The 26670-nt window shown below is 38.4% G+C and overlaps 1 protein-coding gene across 3 annotated transcripts in view; it reads right to left on the bottom strand.

Annotated features, from left to right (window-relative positions):
* Positions 1-4597: 4597 nt before the first annotated feature.
* Positions 4598-26670, bottom strand: part of TES (testin LIM domain protein) — a 30181-nt gene continuing 8108 nt past the window's right edge. For 2 of the 3 annotated variants that reach the window (XM_088055811.1, XM_088055810.1), the window contains exons 2-7: positions 23846-23931; positions 14728-14977; positions 13276-13611; positions 9758-9973; positions 9072-9230; positions 4598-7835 (exon numbers count right to left, since the gene is read on the bottom strand). In XM_088055811.1, coding sequence (XP_087911937.1) covers positions 7644-7835; positions 9072-9230; positions 9758-9973; positions 13276-13611; positions 14728-14977; positions 23846-23931 — 1239 coding nt within the window. In that variant the 3' untranslated portion in view covers positions 4598-7643. The remainder of the gene's footprint in view (positions 7836-9071; positions 9231-9757; positions 9974-13275; positions 13612-14727; positions 14978-23845; positions 23932-26670) is intronic. The other variant, XM_005519251.3, reaches the window with a different exon arrangement.

Below are 26670 nucleotides of genomic sequence, written 5' to 3'. Positions count from 1 at the left end.
ACAGAGGGTCACCCCACCAAAACACAGCAGTAGGAAATGCTGCAAATTCTGGACAGGGATTTTTCTGCCTGTTCTGAAGCTTGCCAGTGTCAGATAGAAATGGGTGCAGAACACACTGAAGTGTTAAGGTACTTTTGGAAAGACTCTTCAGACTGAGTCATGTGGATGTGTTTTCCATGTAGGTGGTCTGTGTGTGAGACAGAGGAGCCTCTTCTCCTGTAACCTTAGCCAAACTTGGCAGAGGGATAGACATCTAATATTAAGTTCCCAAAAGTTTCAAAAAACTTGCAAAATAAGTTTTGTCTATTAATGCTGAACCTCTGCTGAGCCTCAGCCTCTTAAAAGACAACAGAAATTTCACATGGGCAAATAAGATCTAATGAACTCCCTAATCATGAGAAATGCATTAGTCAGAGGTGACGTATTAAGCCACAGAAAACCTCAGAGTTCTTGCCTGCATGGAGTCTCTGCTACCTAGTAAATGTAGATGATGATAAAAGTCATAAATACATTTATAAGTATGGTTTACTAATTAGATTCTTTGAAGTCTCTAAAGGAGAAACTCTTGCTACAAACTAATATAATGCAATTAGATTGTCAATTAATCACAAAACCTCTGGGAGCTAAGCTGCTTTGGTTCAGGTTCTTGGAAATGCTTTGACTTTCATAAGGAAAACGCTATGGAGCAACGATCTTAGCTAGAGGGAGAAATGGCAGCTAGTAGGTACCTTTTCAGTGATGTGTGACAGTGAAAACCAGAGCAGGCCAGGAGATAAAAAGAACTAAATTACAACCATCATTGGAAAAAGCAGGTTGTGACTATGACTTGGCTAGACAAGGTTCTGAGTAACAACGGATCCACAAATTCTACCCCGTTTTCAGCAGAGGATTGAACTGGATGACTCCTAGAGTTTATTCCTAGAGTAAACTCTTCAGTTTAAATCTTTCTGTGATGCTATGAGCCCTAAAACACTGATTCCACAGTTAAAAGATGGGTAGTTGATTTTTCTTTTATGTTTCTTAGCTGCTACCATTGCATGAATATCTGGCCTGGATGCCCTTAGCTTTCGGAAAATTTAAATGGACATCCATGTCCTGCTTGTTTAGGAACATAGGGATTGCCTCAAACTTTTTCAAATGCCTTCCAAATGCTATTCCTGTGTTTCACTTCTGCTCTAATTCCTCAGAATGAGAAGTGAAATTCCTCAGAATCAGATCTCCTTGCTAGGAAGAGTCATAAAGCTAACCTCAGGCAGCAGACTTCAGCACAGTACCATTAGCACACAAAAACTTATATCTAAGTGTGGAACATTAGGAGCATGGATTACTGCTGAATCAGAGAATCACTGAATGGGTAAGAGTAGAAAGGACCACAGTGGATCATCTGGTCTAACTTCCCTGCTCAAGCAGAGTCATCCCAGACCATATGGCACAGAATTGTGGTCAGGTGGTTCTTGAATATCTCCAGTGAGGAAGACTCTACAACCTCTCTGGACAAACTGTTCCAGTGCACAGTCACCTGCCCAGTAAATTTCTTTCTTATATACAGGTGAATATAGGATGCACTTCCTGTGCATCAGTTTTTGCCTGTTGCCTTTTGTGCTACTGCTTGGGACCACTGAGCAGAGTCTGGCTCCCATCCCCTTGACACCCTCCTTTCAATACTGATAGACATTGATGAGTCCCAGTTGTCTCTTCTCAAGGCTGAACAGGCCCAGCTCCCTCAGGCTTTCCTCATAAGAGATACTCCAGTCCCCCAATCAGCTTTGTTGTCTTCTGCCGAGCCCACTCCAGAAGCTCCAGGTCAGTTTTGTACTGATGAGCCCAAAACTGGACACAGCACTCCAGATATGCCTCATCAGGGCTGAAGAACAACCTTTCCTCATCACCTGTCATCTTGAAGTTCTCTTCTTATCTCACAACCTTGGTTATTGCAGCCTGTTTCTTACCCTCAAGGCCTGATTTCTACCCATAGCAATTAAGCAGCATCATCAATTTTCCTTTTCTAGAGCAACTGAACTTCAGCACTTCCTGTTTTTCACCTTTCAATAATAAGTCAAAACTATTTCACAGTGGTTCCACGATTCAGCATTATGCATTCAGCATTATGCCCTGGCTTATTTCCCATTTCCCTCTATTTCCCCACTCATGTTCATTCTAAAATATCTTCCTCGTGCCTCTTTCTCCTATCCAAATTCCTGGTCATGGTGTTTTCCAGTTCTGCACTGCCTCCTGGACTTAGAGCCCTGTCCTCAGCTCACTCTTTCCTAAAGCCTTCAGAACATCTCTTTCAGCTCAAAACTTATTTTCCTGCTGTTTCCAGGAAACAGAGCCCAGCCCCGCGGATGCAGCTGCCCGTGCGCTGAGCGCAGCACAGACGGCATCTGCTGGGGAACGGAGGAACATCAGGGGTCTGTTTCCAAGAGCTCAGTTACTGCCAACATAAAAATCAAGTCTTGACTCATGCAAAAAACTCATTCAGGGCAAACAATAAAATAGCCTCGATGCTTTACTGTGACACTATTTTTTTATTTTTTTTTAACAAATGAAAAGTTAACAAATACATGAAGCTAGTTTCTCATAAACTGGGTGCAAAAGTTTTCCATGACAATGCTGGGCATGAATCCAAATCTGAACAATGCTGGGCTTAATTTGTAGCAGAAACATCCTCTTATTTGTTTCTTTTTTCACTTGTTTAGGGGGGAGGCAAAGAGGGGAAACTGATCTGTAACACTTTGTTGATTGTTCATAGCAACCACCTGGCATTGCTGCTCTGGTGGTGGCACCATGGTGCAGGTATTGCCTCAATGCTTGCCGGAGGCAAAGCCTATCTGGCTCATTTTCTGTGAGTTAAGCAGTGAACACAGGGTGGCAGTCTACAATCTGAGCCTAGTCTTGGCTCAGATGATCTTGGACTTTAGTTCCCTAAAGCTCCTTTACCCATCATTTATGTTAATAAGGACATGGAAAAAAATCAACACTTTTTTCAGTACCTGATGATAATTAGATGACATTTAGTACTTAATTCTAGGACCTCTTTGGTAGTACTCTTACTAAGTACCATTCTTTGGCCTTATGCTTAATTAATAAACTGAATTTACTTTTTTACTGAAGGATTGAGAAAAGGCAGAAGTAGAAGGCCCTGGCCCATAGACTTCTTCAGCCTCAGCACTTTGAAGCAATAAGGTAGTAGACACAATGAGTGCAGAGGGGCTCCAACTTTACACTGTTAACAAGCAGCTCTTTGCAAGACAAAAACCACCAAATCTACTTGTGTGTGATCCTACTTGCTGCTGAGTGCTAACAACACAGCAATACAACTTCAATGGTGTATTTCAGTTAACATTAAAAATCATTAGCTGTGTCATGTGTAGTTTAGGTTGACTAAGAAATTCTTAATTTCTTTGGTCTACCTACAACAGATGATGTGAAGGGTGCCTACTTGGAGCTGACACCACAGCTTGATGGCTGGGACATTCTCGCAGAAGGTGAGAGGGAGAATTTGAAGCTGAAATGCTTGAGGACAGCCTTGAATCCAGACTTCTCGCTTCTGGAAGCCTACTTCACTCATTCAGAGACACAGAAGAAGGTGAACAAACTTTCCCTGTGTTTCATACTGAAAAATGTAAAGAAAATAACATTTGTACTCAATGGAGACTGACGGGTATGTGAGGAGCAGCCGGAGTGGGTTCCTGTCAGTTCTAGGATAAAACAGGGCACTCCACACTCCTGACACGTGAAAAAGTGCAGAGGTCTAATAAAAGATTTTCTACTGGTCTCTCCTACCCTTTTTCACCACACAAAAGCATTCATATATATTTGGATGTGAATCAGACTGGAATCTTCTCTGACAGCATTTTGCTTGGGCTAAGAAAGGACTACTTGGGACCCAGAGGACTGCTCTTGTGGAGGCGATTTTCAAGATGCCTTTCCACTGAGATTCAACAAGGTTTGGGATGCTGCTGTGGTGAGAGAGCATGCCCAGGACATGCCTACACCCTACCTGAACTCTGAATTTCTGCCCTTGAACTGTTCCCTTCATCCTGTTCTTAGTACAGCCATTGTGTTCCTGTTTCCTTGGAGAACTTACTGCTAGGTGAATTGCTGACCCTTTCCTGGACTGCCAACCTCCTTCTTGCCACCCATTCCTACCTCTAACATCCCAAACCCATTCTAAATTTAGCAGAGGCTATTGAGCAAAATGTTACCATTCTGCCACCCCTACCTCACCTATTCTTATGGGAACAGAGGGTTTAGAGTGTCCCAAGTACTTCTAGTTCTGCAAGCAAATACTTCTCTGCTAATGGTCACTACTACAACAAAGTCAGAAAATTTTGCTTCACACCATTACCTGTGTTTCTTAAGACTCAAAACCTATGATTCTGGAAGCTAATGGGAAGCTGTTGTATTGATTACTCATTAGCATGTCTTTTAATGCACAAACTTTAGATTTTAAGAGGTAAAAAATACATTTAAGACCTGATTAAAATATGTTTTTCTTTTATTTCTAGCATATGTATAATCACACTAAGTTTGAAATGTAATCCAAATCTCAGCAAAAGTTACAGATTATTCCTACCATACATATACTACTAATTCAAAGATGCATTGCTTTAGCTTTGTTCCTTCAAAGTTTTTGCAAAGCTTTTACCAGCCTCAATTTTACAGACCCACATGATAGCTCTTCCTTAAATAAAAATATTTAGTTGTTAAAATGACTGCTTATAACTCTTTCTTACCAACAAAGTTCTACTCTTAAACAAAGAACTTCAACATTCAAGAGACGTCAAAATTTCATCTGGAAAGTATATATTTTTATTACTGAAGTATGCAAAAGCTTCCAGCTTCTATTCTTAACTTATTAAGAGAAATAGGTCCAAAGGGACTTCTAATAAAATAGCCAAAAAATGCGAAAGAAAAAAAATCCCAACATTTTACTGCCAGTATTATTATGACAGTGACAGAATGAAATCTCCTTAATGCTTGTTTTCTAGCTCCACTATGTTGACATATCTTTCAGCTAACACAAACAATTATCTGCAGGAACATAAACTCCTTCCTAGCTCATTAGAGGAATAGTTCAGCACTCCTAATCATCTCTGACCTATCGTGAAGTCACACAGCAGTATCTTTGTCTACTCTCTGTATCACCTGCATGTTACACTTGAAGTTCTTAAGACACAATCCTTTCCAATTACTACATGAACAGAAATTAAACTTTGGATTCCCCATAGAAGAAACACCTAGATTCATCAGGTTCCAGGGAGGAGAGCCAGAGGAATCAAGCAAGCAAGGGAAGATACTCAAGAAGAAGGCCAGCTAAATCCAGCAAGCCAACAAGGCATGGGAAAAGTCAGTCCTAGTTGATGGACTATTTAAATTGTTTGGTTTGACATAAATTTCCTTAGCAATTGTGTCTTGGTGGAAAAAATAAGCCCTATCTCTTGCTCAGCCTTGTAAATGAAGGTTACACAATAATAAAGTTTAATAAACAAAACTGTTACAAAAAGGTTTGAAGTGAAAAGTATGATTGCTATCAGACCAAGTAATCACATCAATGAGAAAGCTTTTACACAGCGTGGCAGGGGAAAGCAGGGCAGAGAAATGTGCAAAAGATCTTTTCAGTTCTTTATAAAGGTCAGCTGCATCTTCCAGAAGACATGTTAGTGAGTGGGTGAGGACAGATGTGCTCAAGACACATAAAACCCAGTCACTATTAAGCCATCCTTATGGATAATCATTAAATCAGGCATTATCCCACCCCCAAACAGTGTTCTCACAGCATGTCCTGTACAGGTTAAAGTACATAACCTGCTACAGGTTAAGTAGCACTTACATGGAAAAACCTTCTCTTACTGAGACATCCTGATGTTCCTTGGTTTAAACCTGCAAATCTGGCAAGGATACAGTTTATTGGTATGAGCTGAAATACATATACTTTTTTGTACTTCCTGAGGATCTCTGAGAAAAGCTGTACAGGCTTCAAGAACATGCATGTAAAGTTTACAACTTAGACAACATCTAAAATCCCAAAGTGGGTCCTATTTTCACAGCACTCAAAGGATCACAATGCACTTTATTTTCGCAACACATTACCTCACTTGTATGAATTCAAAACTTCCCATTCAATATCTTAAAATAGTTTATGTGAATAAAAAATAACACGAAGTTCTGAAGTTGAGCATTTGTTGGAACAAGACCCACTGTTTTGCACCTGTAAGCACATAAACAATATTACACAAGATAGTAACCACTGCACAGTAATACAGGCCTTCAGTTTTTAGGAAATAATGTCAAAGCTACAGTAAAATATGGGAACATTTCCCTTCTTCCTTGCCTCCCCTGAAGGGGATTGAACACAAACAGAATTAGTAGACAATTTAAGCAAAAAACCTAATTTTATTTATAATTGTTGCAATACAATCACCATAAAACTTACAAGAACTGAAAATAAGACTTGCATAGACTTTTCTTTAAAAATAATTATTTTATTATTTTTTTCAGGCCAAAACCTCACCATTCAGTGTTTGGCACAAAGATCTAAGAAGCTTCACCCTAGGTCTATAATTATTAAAAAAAAAAGAGCCACACATTTGGTTTATCTAGTAAGCAAAGCTAATACACAGCTGTGAATTTTTTCACTCAAATACTGGAAGTTTTCCGGGAAAGACTTCTTTGTGCTTTGGTTCAGAACTTAGAAATCAAAAGCAGGATCCATTTGCAAAATACATTCTTGGAAATGCATACAGTACTGTGTGCCACATCCCTCTTGATAGAAGGCACAACTTATGAAAGGAACATTCATGATATAAAACAGAAGCAAGTTCTGAAAGGCTAACAGTGACACCCACTACTTCTGGTGGATTTTTTTTTAATCTAAGCAAGACCTGCTCTTATTTTCTAACACCAACACTCCCCAACCCCAATCTATAAAATAACTTCAGTATGTGTAAAATTAAAGCTTTTACAGGCATGAATCGTTGCAAGAAAGGACTATGAGCCAACATTTTTCTACTGGTGGAGTTACTTTCAAAACTAGAAATAAGAGTAGTAACTATCCCCCAAGAGCCCCTGTGTCAAAACCAAAGAAATTACTAAAGACAAATTTTTTTTAGTGTCATTCTTCCTGCCTACTTGAAGTCAGGAAAACAAAGCTGTACATGGCAGTAAAACTGATCCTTTTATCTAAAGTGCTTGATGAAAGCAGAAAAACTATAAAAATGATAGATTAGTGAAACCAGAGGTGGAAGAGTTACTTTTATCATACAAAACAAGATAAATTGGAGCATTTTCACATTTTCTTGTTCCATTAAACAAGATACAGCAAAACAATTCTTCACAGTGAAGAGCTCCCTTAGAATGTATAGAGTTTGTAACACATTTTTTCTTACATTTCTGTGATATGAAGTAATTTGAAATAGGACTCAGAAACAGTATTCCAAACCAGAAAGTATCATTACAGCTAAGAAATGAAGATTACATAGGAAGCTTTAGACATTAAAAAAAAAAAAAAAAATCTCTTTGGGAAATGCTATTTAATACTTTCAATAATTTTAAATGCCCTGACAATATATATTTTACAGTAGAAATGCAAGCGCCTTTGGAACTCAGCAATACTTGATTAGTTCTGTGCATGTCTTCTTTTATGACATCATCTTTTCCTTACACTGCACTGAGCAGAAAAGCATCCCTTCCACAGATATGAACTTCTGCCCAATCAGACACTTGCTGCAACAGGAGCACAAGAAGCACTCCCGCGTAGCGTGCCAGTTGAAGTTGTTGTATGTTACGCGCTGAACCTCTGGATCTATAGCATTATGACAGCCTTGGCAGATCTGTTTAGAAATAAAACAACACTCAAATGAAGCACACACATGCTCTCTTCAAGTGAAATAAGCCTGGAACTCTTAAATGTTTTTGGAAAAGAGAGACAGGTGTTAAAAGAAGCCTTTTTAAAAAGTCTCCAGCTTTTGATTTTTTTTCTTTATTTTTAAAGTGTTTTGATTAGAATTCAGCTGAGGGCACAGAATAATAAAATGGACACACAACTTATTTGCTGCTGGAACTAAGCTTAGACAGTTATGATGGTTAGTATTTCCCAATATCCAAATAACCATAAAAACCTTTTCTGTCAAACAGCACAGATCTTCATATATTAACCTAAATATGTGAAGAGATTACCTACAAATCTACCTGTGCATTGACAGCTCTGTGGCAATGTCAAATAATTAAAGGTTATTAGAAGTTATTAGAATGTCTTGAATTCATCTTAAAATCTGGTTGTTCACAAACTGTAAGTTAGATAGAGAAAGTTAATGTTTTAAGAGGGAAAAAAAAAAGTCTCTCCAAAAAAACAGTTCCTCACTCCTACCTCAGAATTATTATTAACTGCCAACTAGAGACGACCACATTTTGTCCATTCACTATATAAACCATCTAGGTGCACATTAGACTGAGCCCCCAACTAGTAGCTAGCTAACTTATAGACATTACTGCACCATCCTCTCATATTAGTTTCCAGCAGAACGACGAATCAAGAACTACCATTCTTTTCCAAACTTCTAGCTTTATCCTGTCAATCACTCTCCTTTTTAACACCTGTGGTTAGAAATAAATGAAACAGAAATCCCTAGATTGCAGTTATCACTACAGACTTTTACCAGATCAGCTGAAGTTGACTCCCACCAGGCTCAGTGAAGTACAATCGACAAGAACTAAACATTTAGCAGCATCACTCATCTTCACCTACTTCTTCTGTTACCAAATCCTGCTTCACCATTGGTTAAGTTCAAGGTGTTTTTCCAACAGGTTCCCTCCCAGCCCCCCACCCACCCCCGGCAATGGCTTTTGTTCAAGTTTATGAAGTGACAAACAATTGCCTGTCTAAAGTTGTGGGTTTTGTTTGTTGTTTTTTTTTTCCTGAAGGGGAAGAAGATGAGTGACTCAGGCCTAAACACACATTCAATTTATACACTTTAGATACTTCCCAGACTGAGAAAAAGTAAGAGTTTGAAGCTCCATAGACTTATGTTCCCTTCCTTCACAACACCAACACATCTGTAAGGGCTTACCGGAGCATGGTTCTTCATGTAGCAGGATTTGCAGACTGGCTTGTCATTCACTGTTATATAGGTTATCCCAGCCAAAACACAATCACAATCAAAACAGCAGAAGTGTTTCAGATGCCAGTTTTGCCCTTCTGCAAGAGTGTATTCATTGCTGAATATTAGCTACAAGGAAGATATAAACAAATATACAAGTAAACAAGTACATTCATTTGAACAGTGTACCTTTTAATAAATACAGCCTCTGGATGTTTTGTGACTTGCAAGGAACTCCCAGTGGTTCCACCATTGTTTAACTGTTTCCCAAAAGCCTCCATGCTGCTCCCAAGAGTCTGCAGATGCCAGAGACCCCAGAAGGGCTGTTCCCTGTTGCTGCTCAGAGTCAATTTGGCCCCTATTGCCCCTGATAAGGAGACAGCTGTGAAAATTGAACTTGTTGGAAGAATTTTCCCTCACACATCACAGCCTATGTCTCCACAGATTGTGCAAAATCACCACCAAATCCAAAACAAACTATGGATCTTCCTGAATGTGCAGTGTCCATACTGGTTTCAGTTCTTTGCAACTAAAATATCAACTAAACTGGTGAAAGCACATAATTTTCCTGCACTGAAATGTTTTACTAAAACTCCTAATCACTTCTCAGGGGAACAAACTTATATGCTAGAAGAAAAGACTAGGATATTTCCTACCTCATCACATCCAGCACATCGGGGTCTTTCACTATCACAATAATGTCTTCCACAATACAGGTTACCATTCTTCCAGAAATAGATCATGTCTACTAGAAGTTCACTGCAGGTGCAACAGACAAAACAACCTGGATGCCACAATTTGTCATATCCAGCACGTTCTGCATAGACAGCTGGGTCACCTTCCTCCATCTTCAGTTTGCAGTGATAGCAGGACTGGAAAGACATTATTACCAAGTTAATTAAGTCTTTGAGAACTGTATTTATAAAAATTACATGCTATTGATATATTTAATAAATTCAATCTTTCCAGACTGAAATTAAAGCATTAGTTTAGTTCCATGAGTAGACAGTAATGGTTCAGGATATACCTGTACCATACTTCAGGTTTAACTAACCAATTCAGGATGATGTACATTCTACTGACATAGCATTGGTGCTCCTTAAAAGGATTGTTGTACTTCGCTGTATTCACATTCTGCAGTTGCAGTCCAGTGTTTAAAAACACAACATGCAATTAAAATTCATGTTATGCTCCGTAAACTTTACATGCTTAGGAACAAGGAGAGAATAATGAGCATCCATCTAAGCTAATCAACTATGACCAGAACACATGACAAGAAAATGGCTGTACTTATATATCATGAGAAGACCAAGCTGTATCTGCATAACTGGTGAGAGAAATATAAAATAAGTGAGCATTTCAAACTGATTTTGTTTAAACCTATGTTCTAGAGAAACTAGTTGCACATGGCTAATGTCCAACAGCCTGAGATTAATAATTCTAGGACAGGGAGAGTGACTATGGATAAACTACAAAGCGTACATACACAGCTACACTACAAATAGTTCCAGAGAGTTCAGTCTTTTGCCCTATAGCTGCTCACAGAGAGGGCTTTGCCATCAAGTAAAAAAAACACAGATGATTTATGTTACTGAACCAAAAATTTTTTTATCTACAGTTTAATCACCAGTCTGGCATTTCCTGCACTCCAGCTGGTCTGTGGACTGGGCTGAACATCCTGGGAAGGTTTTCCTCTATGACTCACATCAGCCACAAATGGCTTTGTGTGTGCATATAAAAATAAAATACATATAAAGTGCCTCAGCTGTAAGGCATATTGATCAGATCCCAGATCCCAGACAATTTCAAATGATATATAGAAAGACAACAAAAATGGAAGAACAACTTGCAACAGAAACAAAATGCAGAATGTAGGGAAACTAATGGAAGCGAAAGTTCAAATATGTATGTATATAAAGGTTTCTGACCTTTCTACTTTAGACCTCATACTCCAAGAGAAGTACACTGGAAGATTAAGTAACTCCCTAGACCCAGGTCTAGGCAATGTGATTCCCTTGTCTAACACGTCCAGCATCTCCAGCTCTGGTGGTTAAAAGTTATATAAAAATTTCCTTCTTTACAGCATGAAAATATGCTAACTACCTATTTTTCTTTAATTCAGCTTTCAATCATGGTGAAAAAGCTTTATATTTGTAAACACAGAGACAATTATTATAGGTATGTTTACTTTAATAGTGGAGACCTGGTTGTTAGTGTTGTTGGGTTTGCTTTTTTTTAAATTTTTTATCAGGTTTCAAAGAAGTGCAGTCTATTCCGATAATAAAAATTAATTTTTCAAGAGATTCTTTTTACCACAGCTACAGGAATAAAGCTTTCAAACTCAGTCTGAAAGACAATGTACAAGAAAAGCAGATGAGCAAAAATGCAGAACCAATAAAAAACGGATGGCATTTCTTTTGCTAAGTATTTAAGAGCTCTTCTTTCATCAGTTCATGCTGAACTGTTAAAAAGCAGCTGAGATAATGCTAAACCATACAGCTAAACAAATTAGCATTGCAGAAATCAGACCCCCCCCCAAAATACTTAAAAATAACCTATGTAAATCCTGATTATTTAACACAGTGTAAACTCAGTACCTAACAACAGATAAGAAACCCAAATGTTCACTTATGCTATTAAGCACCTACAAGCCTCTTTCTCAGTCACAGCCCACAGTGATAACAGATGCTTGGTTTAAACTGCAGGAAGAATACTCAGGTGCCGGAGTAAGGAAAGTTGGATAGCGATAAACAGGTGTCATGTAAAAATAAAGCACCTTCTGTTACAATTACTCAAGAGGACAGAGTACCTCCTGCTTTTGACTTATTTATAGTCCAAGGCATTTGGTCACCAGGGGACAGTGCAAGATGTGTTTTTCTATGGGTCTTCCTTGAGAAAGAGGTAAGTTAAGAACTGCTGTTGTGAAATCAAAGTAAACTGGCAGGAAAGGCTGATTTAAGACAAAATGACAGTAACATAATCAAGATGTAGAAAAATAACTTTTTTAGTTTCTTAGGTTCTGCATAACAAGACAGTAACAAAAACTCCAAAAACCACCCCCAATGCCCTCCTTCTCCCCTCCTAAAAAATAAAAATAATTAGAAAACATCTACAGGTAATCAAATGGCAGAGCTTGAAAATTTTTAGGGTACGTGGCCATGTCCAAAGCTGAAACCTAAGTGTTGATTTTATATTTCACACCAGTAGTCATATATACTGTCAGAAACAAACAACAAAAAAGCACACCACACCCCACAATAACACGAAAAGCCACATTCTACAATGTTAAGCAAACCTTTTTCTCCATCTAGAACTTGTATATTAATTTTCTGTAGGCAAGCTGCATAAAATTTTAAGGATTCATATATATAATAGCAACATTTCTAGAAACCATCCTACAGTAGAGCTTTTGACACTCCTAAATAATGTCTACCTCCACTAAATTGATTCAATGTTCCTTCAGTAGTCCTACCCCTATTTTGTATTTGTAATTGGTAGTTGAGACAAGCACAGCAGTAGTTATGGTCAAAAATACTTGATTAAGGCTATAATTTTTGAAATGTCAATGAAAACTGGGTAGTTTTATATACCTCGTTTTTCATTGAGCTACTACAAGGAGAAATCAGAAAAAAATAGAAGAAGAAAATGGAGCTGAATATGAAAAGAAAGCTAGTCAAAAGAGCCATTGTATGGCTCAACTTGTTGGACACAGGATGGAAACATGTTACTTCATTATTCCTTAATTTCTTTTCATTTTAAGCACAATTTGTCAAGGGGGTAATTTCAGTGCTCTTCCAAGAAGGAGGAGAAAACAAGTTTCTAAAATAAAACTAACTCTTCAAGAGAAGAATGTAATGATTAGTCCATAAGACGACACAAGCATTTTGATTTTTATTCTGTAAAAGCCACCCTAATACACTATCTCCAAGCAAACATGTTTTTGCACTGAGGATGAAAGTGTCAGCTAGGAAGTTATGTGCTGCAATGCATTGAATACCATCAAAAAACAGGGCTCTATGCAGACATGCACAACATTTTCCAGTTCCCCTTCTTTCTCCCCCTCCCCAGATTTTTGCTATTCCAAATTAACAAATTTAATTGGGTTAAAATGACCAAATAGAGCACTCAGATGATAATATACCTTATTGCTTTATCTCTCCCTTTTTATACTTACATATTGAGATGCTTTCTGATTTTGGGACTTCTCCACTGTTCCAACAGCAGATGAGGTACCTCTGTCACGACCATTTTTCAAGTTATTCTCATCAGAAGCTCTCACTTCCACCTCACCAGGGAGCTTGACATCTCCTACACCAAGTGCCTCTTTTTTGTACTTCTTCACAAATTGTTCCATATGCCTGACTTCACTGGGGGAAAGCTCGTGGCATTTTGAAGGATCCTGATCGTGAGCAGGCAGCTGCTTTGCCAACTGCTTCTTCCTGTATTGCGCGCCTTCCGAGCCAGCAACAGGCTGCTTCTCCTTTGGTAACATCTGCATGTACTGTCTAGCCTGAATCAGGAGGAATTATATATCAGATGGCACTTCAGCTACAAACCCATTCTCATAAGCAAACACAACTAAAATAATCTCTACTGTTTTTAGTGACAGTCAAATTTGTCAAAAACAAGGTTCTTTCCATAAACACTAAGCTCCTGAAACAGTAATAGAGATAAAATTCAGCAGATGCATTAATTGGCTTCTTCCCAGAGTAAGAGACAGGCTCCTTTTTAAGCCTTTTACAACATACAGAAAGGAGTTATTACTTCTCTGAGTAAATAACATTTACACAGCACCTTGTCTCTATCTATAAATACTGATCATGAGTATGGTCTTAGAAAAGTAGAATCTGAAATAATCTGCTTGGGTCACACAGCCCATTGAAGAAATAACTCTAGCTAAATGAAGGAAAAATAAAAAAGCCCTGGTTTTAATAAAGCAATGAAAAAGCTAAAAATCAAATTGGTAACTGAGTATTAAATAAGTCTTAGATGCACAAGGTTTGATTAATTCACTGAAAAGGAGTAATTTGAGATAATGTCGTTCTGACATGGACTGCACAACATTTTGGTACAATAAATTAATAATAAAAATTTGAAAAGTGAAGCAAGGTCCTCAGAAGGCTATCTACTATCTCATCTACTTCAGCTGAAAATATACTGGAAGAGAGCTGCTCTTTTAGACGTTAACACTGACCTTGTTCTTACCATATACAGTAAAAGTTACATGCAAGACCAAGTGTTCCCCTTAAGTTTAAACTGATGTGGTGATGGGTTTGATTTTTTTCCTTTAAGCCCACACTCCGTGAAAATTTTTAAATTTATTTTAAAAAAAGAAAAAAAAAAAGAAAAGGAAAAAAGGGGAAAAAAAGGCAGGATACAGAAACTGGTCTCCAGGGACTTAGTAGATAACTCTTAATCCTATGTATTAAAACCTAATCTCCCCAGGTTTTTAAGAATTTCTACATACAAACATCAATCAAGCAAGATTTATTAAACAGGCACCATATTTTCAGTTTTGAGGAGGAAGAAAGGAAGACTACAAGAGGCAAAGTTACTTTCCAATAAGCTCTATTACTTTGTCTTCCAACTCCTGCCTTGAATATGAATAAATGTGAGTTGGACTTACAAGTGTCTGATTCTGAACAGGAGGAGCCCACTCATAAGTCACAGTATCGATGGTTATGTTCTTGGCTGGCACTGGGCTGGTCAATATCATTACATTGCGTTTATACATGGGATTGCCATCATTTTTCAGCTTTGCAATGAGTGTTGTGTATTTCGTATCTTCAAAGAGTTTCCCCACTTTCCGATCTTCCTCATTGCTTGAAGGGATATCATGCTCCTCCTGGCCACATTTGCAGTTGCGGCATATTTTCCTGAAAATCATGGAAACAGCAACAAAATGACAATCTCACACCATCTGGGTGTGTATAACATCTGGGTGTGTAGGAACCCAAACCCTTCTTTTCAGTGCTTTGTTTAGGAAATATACACGTTTTTCTGCAATATGTCAAACATCTCCTTATGTATCCTGTTGTATTATTCAAGTTGTCTATCTACAGATATTTTTATCAGATAGATATCAGTCAACTACACTAATGCATTTTTAATATGAAGCTATGCCATTTCTTCAGTTACATCTCAGTACTGATCAAACACACATATCCATTATCAGTCACCAATCAGATTTAGTATAACCTTCAACACAATTCCCCCAGCAATCACTTCCTTGGGCTTTTAGTTTTTCAGTTGCTTTCATACATTCAAAGTTACACATACTATACTATTTTCTTCATATGCATTTCATTGTATGCATGATGTTTGGTTATCACCAGGTTGCTATCATGTGCAAACAAATATTTCCTAGAAAGGAAGAAAATGCATACAGACATACAAAGAGTGTAATTGCACCAAGTTCTGTTCAAAGCACAGCGTTTAAACAGAAGATGAAAGAAAAGTTAAAGGCTTATATGGACAAAGCCTTTCAAAATATCCCTGAACAAAGTCAGAGGTACTCTGGCACATGCTGTAGACAATTTTCACAGAAAACAGCCTTGAAAGGTAGAAGTATATCTACTTACTTGGATATAAATTATATTATTTCATATACAACACATTTCAACTGCTTTGGCTAACGAATATTAGAAAGCAATTTGTTATCTTAAGCATAATTAAACAATTCACATATAATAAACAGAACCTTGGATTAGACAAGCTAGTTCATTATTTATTAAAGGTGTCTCCAGAACTTCAGCTCAAAGCAGTCAGCCACAGCATACAGAAATTAGTGAAACTAGATGTTAACTAAAGGTTCTTATTATAGACTAAGAAAACATATCAGCCTTCTGGATCTCTGCAGTTTGAAGAGGAATGAGCAGTGTTTTATCCCATTATTTATCCTTCATATAGCAAATAGCATGAACTATTAGTTATAAAATGCTTCTGAACCCTGCTTGCCAAAACCCATCAAAATCTAACATAGTTCTGCATCTTCCTTTATACAGTCTTTAAGGCAAGTTAGGTGCCTTACACCTAAGGTACATCACAGGAAAACAACAAAAACATGCCATGACTCAGCAAGCCCCTGAGGTAATGGGAAAGGAAGGAGGATCTTAAATTGGTCACCTGAAGTGATACACAGCCAGGTCTAAACATATGCTGTCTATATGTACACCAGTTTGGATGAGGGGTACTAACATTTCAGTGTGTGGTGGATGCTGCCCTGGTCATGTGGTTTTATACAGAAACCATACATTAATTTAATGACAACTGAAGTTATAAAGCCCACTCCAAGTAAAAACACCTAACTGCAGTAAAAATGAGACACTCATGCAAAATACGAATATTAAACAGAAGTGACTCCACTTTGCAACACAAATACTTAAAGATATCACTCGTTGAAGTGTAGACTGTCTGACAGTTTCCAACTCATTTCCACAACAGGAAAGATGTACAGAATTTAAAGCTGGTACTTACCTGGATAGCTACTAAACACTAATCACTTTGTAATCTCTCAGTTTACCAAAACATTCAAGCATAAGCTAGCATTGCCCATTAAGCCTAAAAGCTTTACTATGCACCTCAAGCACTCCAAACATAAAATTTTGCAAGATCTTCAGCATCTGTCTACACAAGTCCTTTATGTAGGTTATACTTAGAGAGTATTTAATATACTAATAAAGCAATTCATATTCACATTGCTCATCTTTTATGGCACGCATGTGATCATATCTTATTACCAGTTCTCAGTCATATCTTTTTTGAGATCTAATAACAGGTGACAGAATCAGACCTTGTGTTTTGCAGATTTAATAATTTAAATCATAATCACCATGCAGTTTATGCCTCACAGCACACATGCTACTGGAACTGAAGCAGTTTGTCCATCCAAACAATGACACCAAACACTTTATTTACTCTTAGAACTTTATTTACTCTAGCAATAGTAACCCATGGTTTTAGTCTCATGTCTTGATAGGATGTGATTTAGTAACATTGGTGAAGACCAGCTGTCCTGGGATTCCCTCCAGAGACTTACACAATATCATCATGCTGTCCAGAACCACTCTGCTTGCAAGACACACCTCAGTAAGGACAATTCATATTGCTGTATTGCCTGTGTGGTCACAACTGCCACATGACAGGCTGTGCACTCTCCCCGCTCTACAGCCTCCAACTACAGTAAAGCAGCATTGACAGCAGCCAGAGACCAGACCACCCTCCACAAGCTGTGGTGGAATTTATCCTAAGACTCTCACAAGTGCTGGAAAAACCGTAAGAGCACCTTATATTTGCTCACGTTACACCATGAAATTGTGTATCTTTCTCCTAACAGTATTCTTTCAGAATGCAAAATACTTCAGAGATCCTGTTTCTACCATCAATTAGATGAACACCCTGACTCAGCTGCTGTCATTATCCTTGCAGGCTTAACATGTTTCACTGACTGCAGTATCTGTGAGAGATTTTTCTTTTGCTTTCCTCATAAATAGGTAGTTGAGTAGAAGTGAAAGCATGCAATTTGTCCTTAGGTCCTTCCTGGAAAATGGGCCAGAACTACTGCACTGTCTGCTTGCACTGAAAATAATGAGGTACTCACTAATCTTCCCTGTCCCTGCACACACTGAAATTAAGAATTTGACTGTGTACATTTCAGTTTAATCTCCTTGCGCCTTCAAAGTCAAGTGAATAATTCCTTGCCAACAGTTTGCAAGAAGCTGTTACAGGGCCTATGTTACAAGTGTAATAATGGCCTTGGCATTAGAATTCGTGTTCCATTATGCCTCTGGATACAGGACAAAACAATACAGAAAGAATGTGGAGAATGCTGAGTCATACCTGATGTCAGCATATCTCAGTAAACTGCAGGAAAATCCCCATGGCTGTTGCCATTTCCCATGCTCCCCAACCCTCCCCCTGGCTCTCAGCCACATGAAGATATCCATACAGCTGCTAACAGCCCAAAAAGTATCCTGTCCTGATTTATAACCTTTCCTCTTGAGTAATTTCCAGTACTAAAAGATATCCAGTTGATATTTACACATGTAACTGTTCTTGAATAGTATTGTTTACAATTTACTCCTAACATCTTTCACTAGTTGCCACAGCACAGTCCTGCTCATTAGTCACTCACTGTCCCTTCTGCAGAAGGTATATGGCCAATTATCTCTTTAGAATAGATTAGCTGGTAATTTGGTTAACTTTAACACAGCTATCTCACTGAAGTGACCCCATTCCATTACCTCAAGTTTATATTTCACAAGTCTGTCTGATAATTGACACTTTATCTTTGCTGTTAAAGTGAACACCTCATTTGCAAGAAAAAAACAACTGTCATTATATACACCCACAGACATATAAACATATAAAAATGTATATGCTTAGACAATTTTATCTCCTTTGACTCCATCAAGAGGACAGGCAGTTGAAAAACTTGTTCTCCCCATCTGCATTGTTGCAAACATTTTCTCTTCACTTGAGGACATTCAGCAAGATCCCTGCTGAAGGAGGTGTTCCTGTTTATGTCTTCGCAGCTCTAAGGACCTCATCAAAGCAGAGCAATGTTCCTCCACACACGTCTTAGCAATTTGAAAAGCTTTTCCCACTCAAAACATGGAAGATATGAAGGAAACTTCAAAGTTTGTGGAATGAAAAGTGGCATACCACAGGTAAAAGACAGGTCTAATATTAGATAGTGTTTTGCTAGCAGGTCTTGAGTAGTTAGAAAGAACGAGGAAGAAAGGTATAGAGATTCCATCCTCTCAAATGATGAATTCTTGTCCTGAATGTCTACTGACAGGAAGGATCAAAGACTTCCACTTCCTTCTCCAAAATCAAATGTTAGCCACCCTCCCAATTGTCTATGTTTTGGTGTATGGAGAGGAAAAATAAGACTGATCATGGTCCTTCCTATGCTGGCTCCTAGTGACAGGAGGTAGCAGCTGCAAGCATAGAGAAATCCTCAACAAAGACCTGGCAAGTCCTGAGGCTTGTGCCCTCCATGCAGAATGACTAACCTCCCTATTACAGAAATCCAGATGTTCTTGAAGATCTCCAGTGAGGGAGATTGCACAGCCTCTCTGAGCAATCTGTTCCAGTGCTCAGTCACCTGCAGAGTAAAGAAGTTCTTCCTCATATTCAGGTAGAATTTCCTGTGCATCAGTTTCTGCTGTTGTCATTTGTCCTATTGCTTGGCCTCACCAAGCAGAGCTGGGCTCCATCCTTTTGACACCCTCCCTTCAGATACTGATAGACAATGATGGGGTCCTCACCCAATTATCTCTTCTCAAGGCTGAACAAGCCCAGCTTCCTCAGCCTTTCCTCTTAAGAAAGGAAGTCCCTCCACTCCCTTAATCATCTTTGCTGTCCTCCACTGAACCCACTCCAGGAGCTCCATGTCTCTCTTGTACTGAGGAGCACAGAACAGGACACAGCACTCCATATACAGAATGCACCTCAGAATACCACTGGCCTTGACTCCCAGGGCCCACTGCTGGCTCAGGGACAGGTTGTTTTCCACAGGATCCCCAGGGCTTTCTCCACAGTGCTGCCTTCCACCAGGTCAGCCTCCAGCCAGTGCTGGTGCTTGGGGTTATTCTTCCCCAGGTGCAGGACCCTGCATTTGCCTTTGTTGAATTTCAGCTGGTTCGCCTCTGCCCATCTCTCCAACCTGTCAAGACCCTTCTGAAGGGCTGCACAGCACTCTGGCGTATTGGCCACTTCTCCCAGCTTTGCGTCATCAGTCAAATGACTGAGAAGGCACTTTGCTTCTTCATCCAAGTATAAGATTTTGTGATTACTTCTGTTATGTTTTCTTGCTATTAGTGCAGCTATAACTAATTGCAACTGCTTTGAATTGCATCTCAATGCTTCCCTGCCAGCTGTATTATCAGAAAATCTTAAAGCAAACTTAAGGCTCACCCTGCCTTCCACGTACTCTATCTGTGCAGAGAAGCCATATGCTGAAAAAGATCATTTCCAAACCTAAGATTCTTTTTTTGCAGAAGTTTTTTTAACACCTTAGCAAGTCACATCAGGGACAGTTACACTCTCTGGTATATACGCAACCAAGATAAATCAGAACCTTTCCTCCTGTTTTTAGCGACTTCTTACTCATGTCCCATAGTTCCCTCTAGTGGGGAACGTTCCCAAAGAGCAATATGTAACTAACCGAGTAGGAATCTCTTACATACAGCCCGACCCATTGGGCACGTGTGAGAGCTGTTTTGCACCTTCTGCTGCCGTTACACTTGGGCAGAAGCATGATTCTAAGGACAATTTTAAAAACAAAAGCTATTAATACACTAAGATAAACCAGATAATTGTTAACCATTCAACTATCATTGTAGACTACATCTCTCATTTTATTAATTTTGCATTCAGCTCACAACACTGAGGCTACCACAACTTCTAAATTTAGAAATAAATTTTACTGAAGGCTTGGTTTACCACCATTTCTATACTAGCCTCAATTTACAGTTCTGCACCTATAAAAACTGCCCACACACTGTGTGAAGATTTACAGCACAAATGTCATAAAACTGTATGTGCCACCTCAGAAGAGATATACTCCAAGCTTAGAGAAGAAGTGTGTAGCAGCTCCTTGTAAAGCCTTAGTACTAGATAGGTACACTTGGGTTTTTTGTGCACTTTACAATCTGACTCCCCAGAGGAAGAACTGAGGCTCTTTTGTATGGAAATACAAAACAGAATTACGTGTTGTCTTCTTGAGGAACAGCGTTTTCCTGTATCAGACCAAGAGCTGCACGATGTGCTGGAGCTCCTGGGCTGTCCCCAGGAGAGGGCAGTGTCAGCTTTGCACAGCCTGCAGCAGAACCACGCCCGGCACACGCGGCCGCTACTGCCCGGCTTGCTGGGCTGCAGCTGCCTCCTGTGGAGGTCACTGTCTTCACAACACCCTTACGGAGCTGTGCTTTGGATTTGTAGCTAAAACAGCCTTGACAGGACTTGCTGTTACTGGGCACTACTGGCACACAGTCAAGGCTTCCCCGTTTTTGAACTCTGCTGCCGCTCCAGCAAGTAGAGAGGCTGGGAAGGGGCACAGTTGACTCAAATTGGTCAGTGGGGGTTAAATGCTATATAATGTCATGTTAACCAATAAAACAGAAATAGAGGATGAAGAAATCGGGGTTTCTGACTTCTTAAGTAGTTACTGCTTGGAGACTAGCTGGGCATCAGTGTGCTGGTGGTGATTCCCTTTGCATCTCTTACCCACCACCTCACCTATTAAACTATTTAAACCTATGAATTGCCTCACTTTTGTTTCTCCTTTTTTTGTGTCCCACCCTGCTGTCTGTGTTGGTGTTTACTGACTGGGGTCAATCCCTACCCATAATGATTCTCCCAATGTGTAACTGTTTCACTAGTTACAATTCTTACTTCAAGTCTTGCCTTTTACGGATGAGTAGCAATGAAATAAACTTGAATTGATTTTGATTATTAATGTTATAAAGGCAATATACTGTCCACTTTTGCTACAGTTTGTTCTTATTTCAAAGAGAGTTTCAGATTTAAAGGCTAACAACTAAGTAAATAGATATTTGGGATGCATCACTTTCCTTTTAAGTGTTAGACCACTAAAAGATATGCATCATGCAAAGCATATTAATATATTTTTTTCCTTTGAAAACTATTTACACAGAACTGAATTAATACTTCAGTTTCACACTCTTACTGCCCCCAGTAGCAGCTCTACTGGAGAAACAGCTATTTTCCAACCCATTCTTGAATTCTTTCAATTGCTAACTTTTTGACTGTTTCAGAAGTATGCACCACATTTGTCTGACACTTAGATGAAGCTTCTCAGACTACTTCCAGCCACGTTATTTATCTGGTATATCCTATATGGACTCAATTTCCAAATTAAATATTAGCTAAATAGTCACTGTTTTTACATCTTTTTTATTACTTGCTCTTTAATCCAGTGCTGTCTACAAACTCTTACTTTCTAGGAGAAAGTGTTCTGATGACCTGTGTATTCAGGACTTAGCACAATGAGCCCCTAATCACAGGAAGATACAGAATATGCAATATGGATAAAGAAAAATACAGGCAGAAAACCCCAATACCCACAGAGAAGTAGACACCTTTTACAGACAAAGCAGACAACTTTGCAATCACACTACGATGTGACTAAACCACTTCAGCCATTTTATTTCTTTTTATTCCAAATTATTTTATGATAAAGAATAATCTAGCAGTTAAAACATGTAACATTGGCAATTAAGAAAGTTAAAAAAAAAAAGAAAAAGAGAGAAAGCTATATGGATTAAATGGACCTTTTCCTCCTTCACTTGTAATTTCCCCATCTGGCACCATGACTATGAACAAAAGAGCTTTCAAGCAGTAAGTAATATCATTTCTCATCTAACCATGGATAAACACTATTGACACTTGCACTTTTTAAAATTCTTTTATTGCATTACTTACATTTATTCTGTTTTATTTTACTATTACTTCTACACACGACCCCTCAGTGATGCATATTGAAGAAGTCTTTCCATAAATTATTTCTTTTATCTTTAGATGATCACATTTACTTACTACTGCATTACCATTTCTTGATCCATGTCATTATTTTAAAGTTGTTTCAATAGCTACATATTACAGATAAGAATATAGCTTTATATAGAATTATTATGAATGTTTATATTGAATTATTATGATTATGTATCAACTTATAACAAGCTTTTGCTGTGTTTTGTTTTTATTTGCCCAATTATTTTCTAAACAGTCTCATCTGCAGTCAAATATTTGGGCAACAATGTAAAATCTTCTAGGCCTTATCAGCACCTGATGCCACTATGGCTGGGATACAGAAGCTACCTTATAAAACAGAACAAAATAAAATTCTACTGCAAATGCAATTTTCACTGTAGCTAGTTAGCACTGGTTAAATGCAAGAATTTTCACTAATAGCATGCGCTAATGCTACTATTTTTCTGTTCTTTTCCCTTTGAGAGGGACCTTTTTTCTAAAAAATCAGAATTACTAAGCTACATTTTAAGGTACACCCTAATTAATCACCAATATTATGAATGAACTGGGCCAAAGATACATAAACACATTAATATAGATATATACATCTTGTTTCAGTAAAACAAGAAAGGTCTTCATGCAATACAAAGTTTCTGCATCAGTAATGACAGACTATTTACTGCTATCATCAACTCACTGATTTAGGAACAGTACACCGTCCAAAGCTCAGTATTATCCAACCTAACTGAATTTGTGTGACACACACAGAAGTGACACCTCTTCCCCATCTAAGTAAGCTGTAGATATATTCAAAGTTTCAAATATTTTCAAAATAATTTTACCTAGCATCTCAGATCAAAGCTTACGTATTTGGTCAGGAGTTGAAAAAGCATTTTATTACAGAGATAAAACACACTTCTTCCCTACCATGTCTCTTCCTGTATTACAATTTTACATATTTTTACAAATCTATTTCAATTGTTTAGTCAGCTAAAGCAAATGCTACAGTAGAAGTACTACCACTCACTTCAGGGCAGACGAAATGTATGTTCACAGGTGATTAGATACTACACTGTAATGCAACTGAAAAGTTCTGGCCCTGAATCGTGTCAGCTTTTTAAAAATATCTTAATAGTTTAACTGAGAGAGAGAACAAAAAGGTTACTTAATTATTTTTTACATTTGCATACATACGTCAAGGTCTGCAGTGCTGAGTCACAGCTTAGGATACATTTGGTGCTACTTACCTCCAGTAATGAAGCTCAAATCCTTCACACTTTTCCTTGCATTTTAAGCAGGGGGCACCAAATCCTTCCTCATGGCCCAAGCCCATCTGTGTACAGAGAAAGATGACTACAGTCAGCTTCAAGAATTATGTTGCATGAATGATCCCACTGATGCCTTTATAATCTACAATCAACAGCTAAAACAAAAGATTAAGCATTTGACTAAGCTGATGTAAGGACATCATTTTGGGGCCCACTCACCTTCCTATTGTATCTATATAAGCAGCAGTGTCCACACAAGCCTGTACACAGAGTTGAGCTAAGCAGGCAGAGATAGCCTTGATGAGGCTGTGAAATGAGATCAAGTGAGGCCAGAAGACCTCAAGTCAAAGGCCATTTAATCCAGCTGTCTGGACAAAGTGATTCACAGTATATGGCTAGGCAAAATACAAGAGATCAAGAAATAAACAGACCCCACATTTATATGCACTAACCTAGAATAAAGGAAACAATTAAGTTTGTCTAATATTTCCAAGTATATTTGAGGCTACTCTGATAATGACTGAGAGTAGCATATACCCTTTACAATTACATTTCAGTTGGACTCATACCAGCTTACTTTCTTAGGGGAAAGAGAAACAGCACAGTTAGCAAAATCAATGACCAGAAGCAATATGCAAAGAGTTTCAAAAGGATGGATGATCAATTCACAATGCAGAGGAAATATCAGAGAATACAGAAAACAGTGCAGAGTAAAGGTATTCACACAATGTATCAGCACATCAGCAAGTTTAACCTAGTAACAGCCACTTGAAATTTGAGGTGAAAAACAAATATGAAGCACAACAACTTACACATTCATGTAACACAGTAAAATAAAAATGTCTCACTCCAGCACTTTAAACCTTTGAGGGATATGTCTCTCAAATCAGACAGATGAAGGACCATGGAAATGTGGCCACAGCTGGGTATGCAGGCTCATGACCAACATGCAGAGAGGAACGCATTCCCACACCCTGATGCAGGAGGGGCACTTAAAACTATCTGTAGGTAGAAACAGCTCACCTTCAGTTGAGCTTTTACTGACAAGTTCTGCTACTAATTTTAGTTCTGGCAACAACACAATGCCCAAGTTAATTAGATGTGGTGATACATTTTTATTATTAAGTTGGCCATTTTACTGAGAGAAATCATACTACTATTGTTGTATGTACAAGGATATATACCAGGTCAACTTTCAACTTGCTTCTGTCCAAAATAAAGAACAGACTATTCACAAACCACTTGTTTAATACAAAACACACAGTAAAATGCAGGGAACACCATGTTTTCAGCTACTTTATAATTTAAAGGATCATTGCCTCAACAGTCATCACACATCCCTCAGGAAAACTTCCCTGAAGACTGTGATGATCTATTTAGAGAAAAGAGGTATGCTAGCAGCTATTAAACTACTACAGGGATGGACAGGACACATCATTTCTTCCATATCTGGAAGATGAAACACAAGCTGGCTGTGATCACGGTGACATCTTCATCAAGCTAAGGGCTCAAGAAGTTCATGTTATATGTGCCAACCTAAAGCCTACCAGTAGATACGTAAAATAAGCATAACTTTAAAGATTAGGTTCTTCATCAGCTATACTTCTGATAAGCTAACTGCTTAATAAAAGTTCTTCACTGAAGATGGGCATTTGTAGGAGTCTTCCAGACATCTCCCATATGTACACACACCCCCACACCAACACACACCCCCACACCACGAATCACAAGAAAACTGAGCACTCTTCCCAGTTCACACACCAAGATGCTGACCAGGATGTTTTCTAAAGCGAAAAAAAAGAGGCTAAAGCAGCACAAACCAACTTTTTTATTTTTTTTTGGGGGGGGGGAGGAGGAGGGAAAGACAGGTTGTTTTTTATTTGGTGTTGTTTGTCCTGTTTTTAAAATCATCCTCTCCAAAAAGTTGTTAAAATATGATTGCACTGCCCTAATAAACAAACTAAATTCCCACAAAATCCTGACCTCCCCCCTCACCCCAAACAAAGATAACATTAACCCATTCTCTCTTGCTGCTACTTCAGTTAAAAACTGGCATTGCTTCTTTATGCTCAGGTTCTCCCTTCCTTCAAAAAGAGTGGAATGAGAAGAAAGGGAAATAATGATAAACTCATTAGTATTGTAATTAGAAGATTTAGAAACATAGGATCACTTGTTTAGAGAGTACTCTTTTATACTACAGAGAAATAAGCTTGACATTTCAAGAATTCCCAAAACAGAATCTGAAATCCAAGCAAGAAATATTTTTAAAAAATTGCAAAAACCATTTTAACTATCATTTCCAAGCCTCCTAACATTTAAGTTTTTTTTTTAAGCTAAAAAAAAACCCCACCTCTTCAGAAACAAATTAAGGAGAGGAAATATGTGCTATCTAAATGCTCCACCCAGAACATACTCTCCCTCCAGGGACAACAACCAGCTAGTCTACGTGTACTTTCACAGCCAGCAGTCTTAGTGCAGACTTCTTCAGAAATTCAGCATTCTACATTCCCTCCCCAGAAATAAAGAGCACGTCACTATGTAAATGCTTGTGCAGCTCAAGACAAATTGAATTAGAAAATTACAGAGACTTGTTTTGAAACAGTTTTTTTTAGTTTTCTGTGAAACAGAAAGAAGGGAATTACTGTCCTATACACAATGTCTGGGCATCTTATGGAAAAGGTTTAGGCTCAAGACTGAAAGGCACACAAAAAAAAACCAAAATAGATGTGATTCTAGATACACACACAGCCTCAGCCTTTGTTCTGACAGAGAATCTACATGGCTGCTTGCCAAAAATTAAGATA

Source organism: Pseudopodoces humilis, chromosome 5 (genome assembly GCF_049639895.1).
Source record: "Pseudopodoces humilis isolate 2021_Gansu_Grassland_sample_001 chromosome 5, ASM4963989v1, whole genome shotgun sequence".
Lineage (NCBI taxonomy): Eukaryota > Metazoa > Chordata > Aves > Passeriformes > Paridae > Pseudopodoces > Pseudopodoces humilis.
This window is presented reverse-complemented; position numbering and strand designations above follow the sequence as displayed.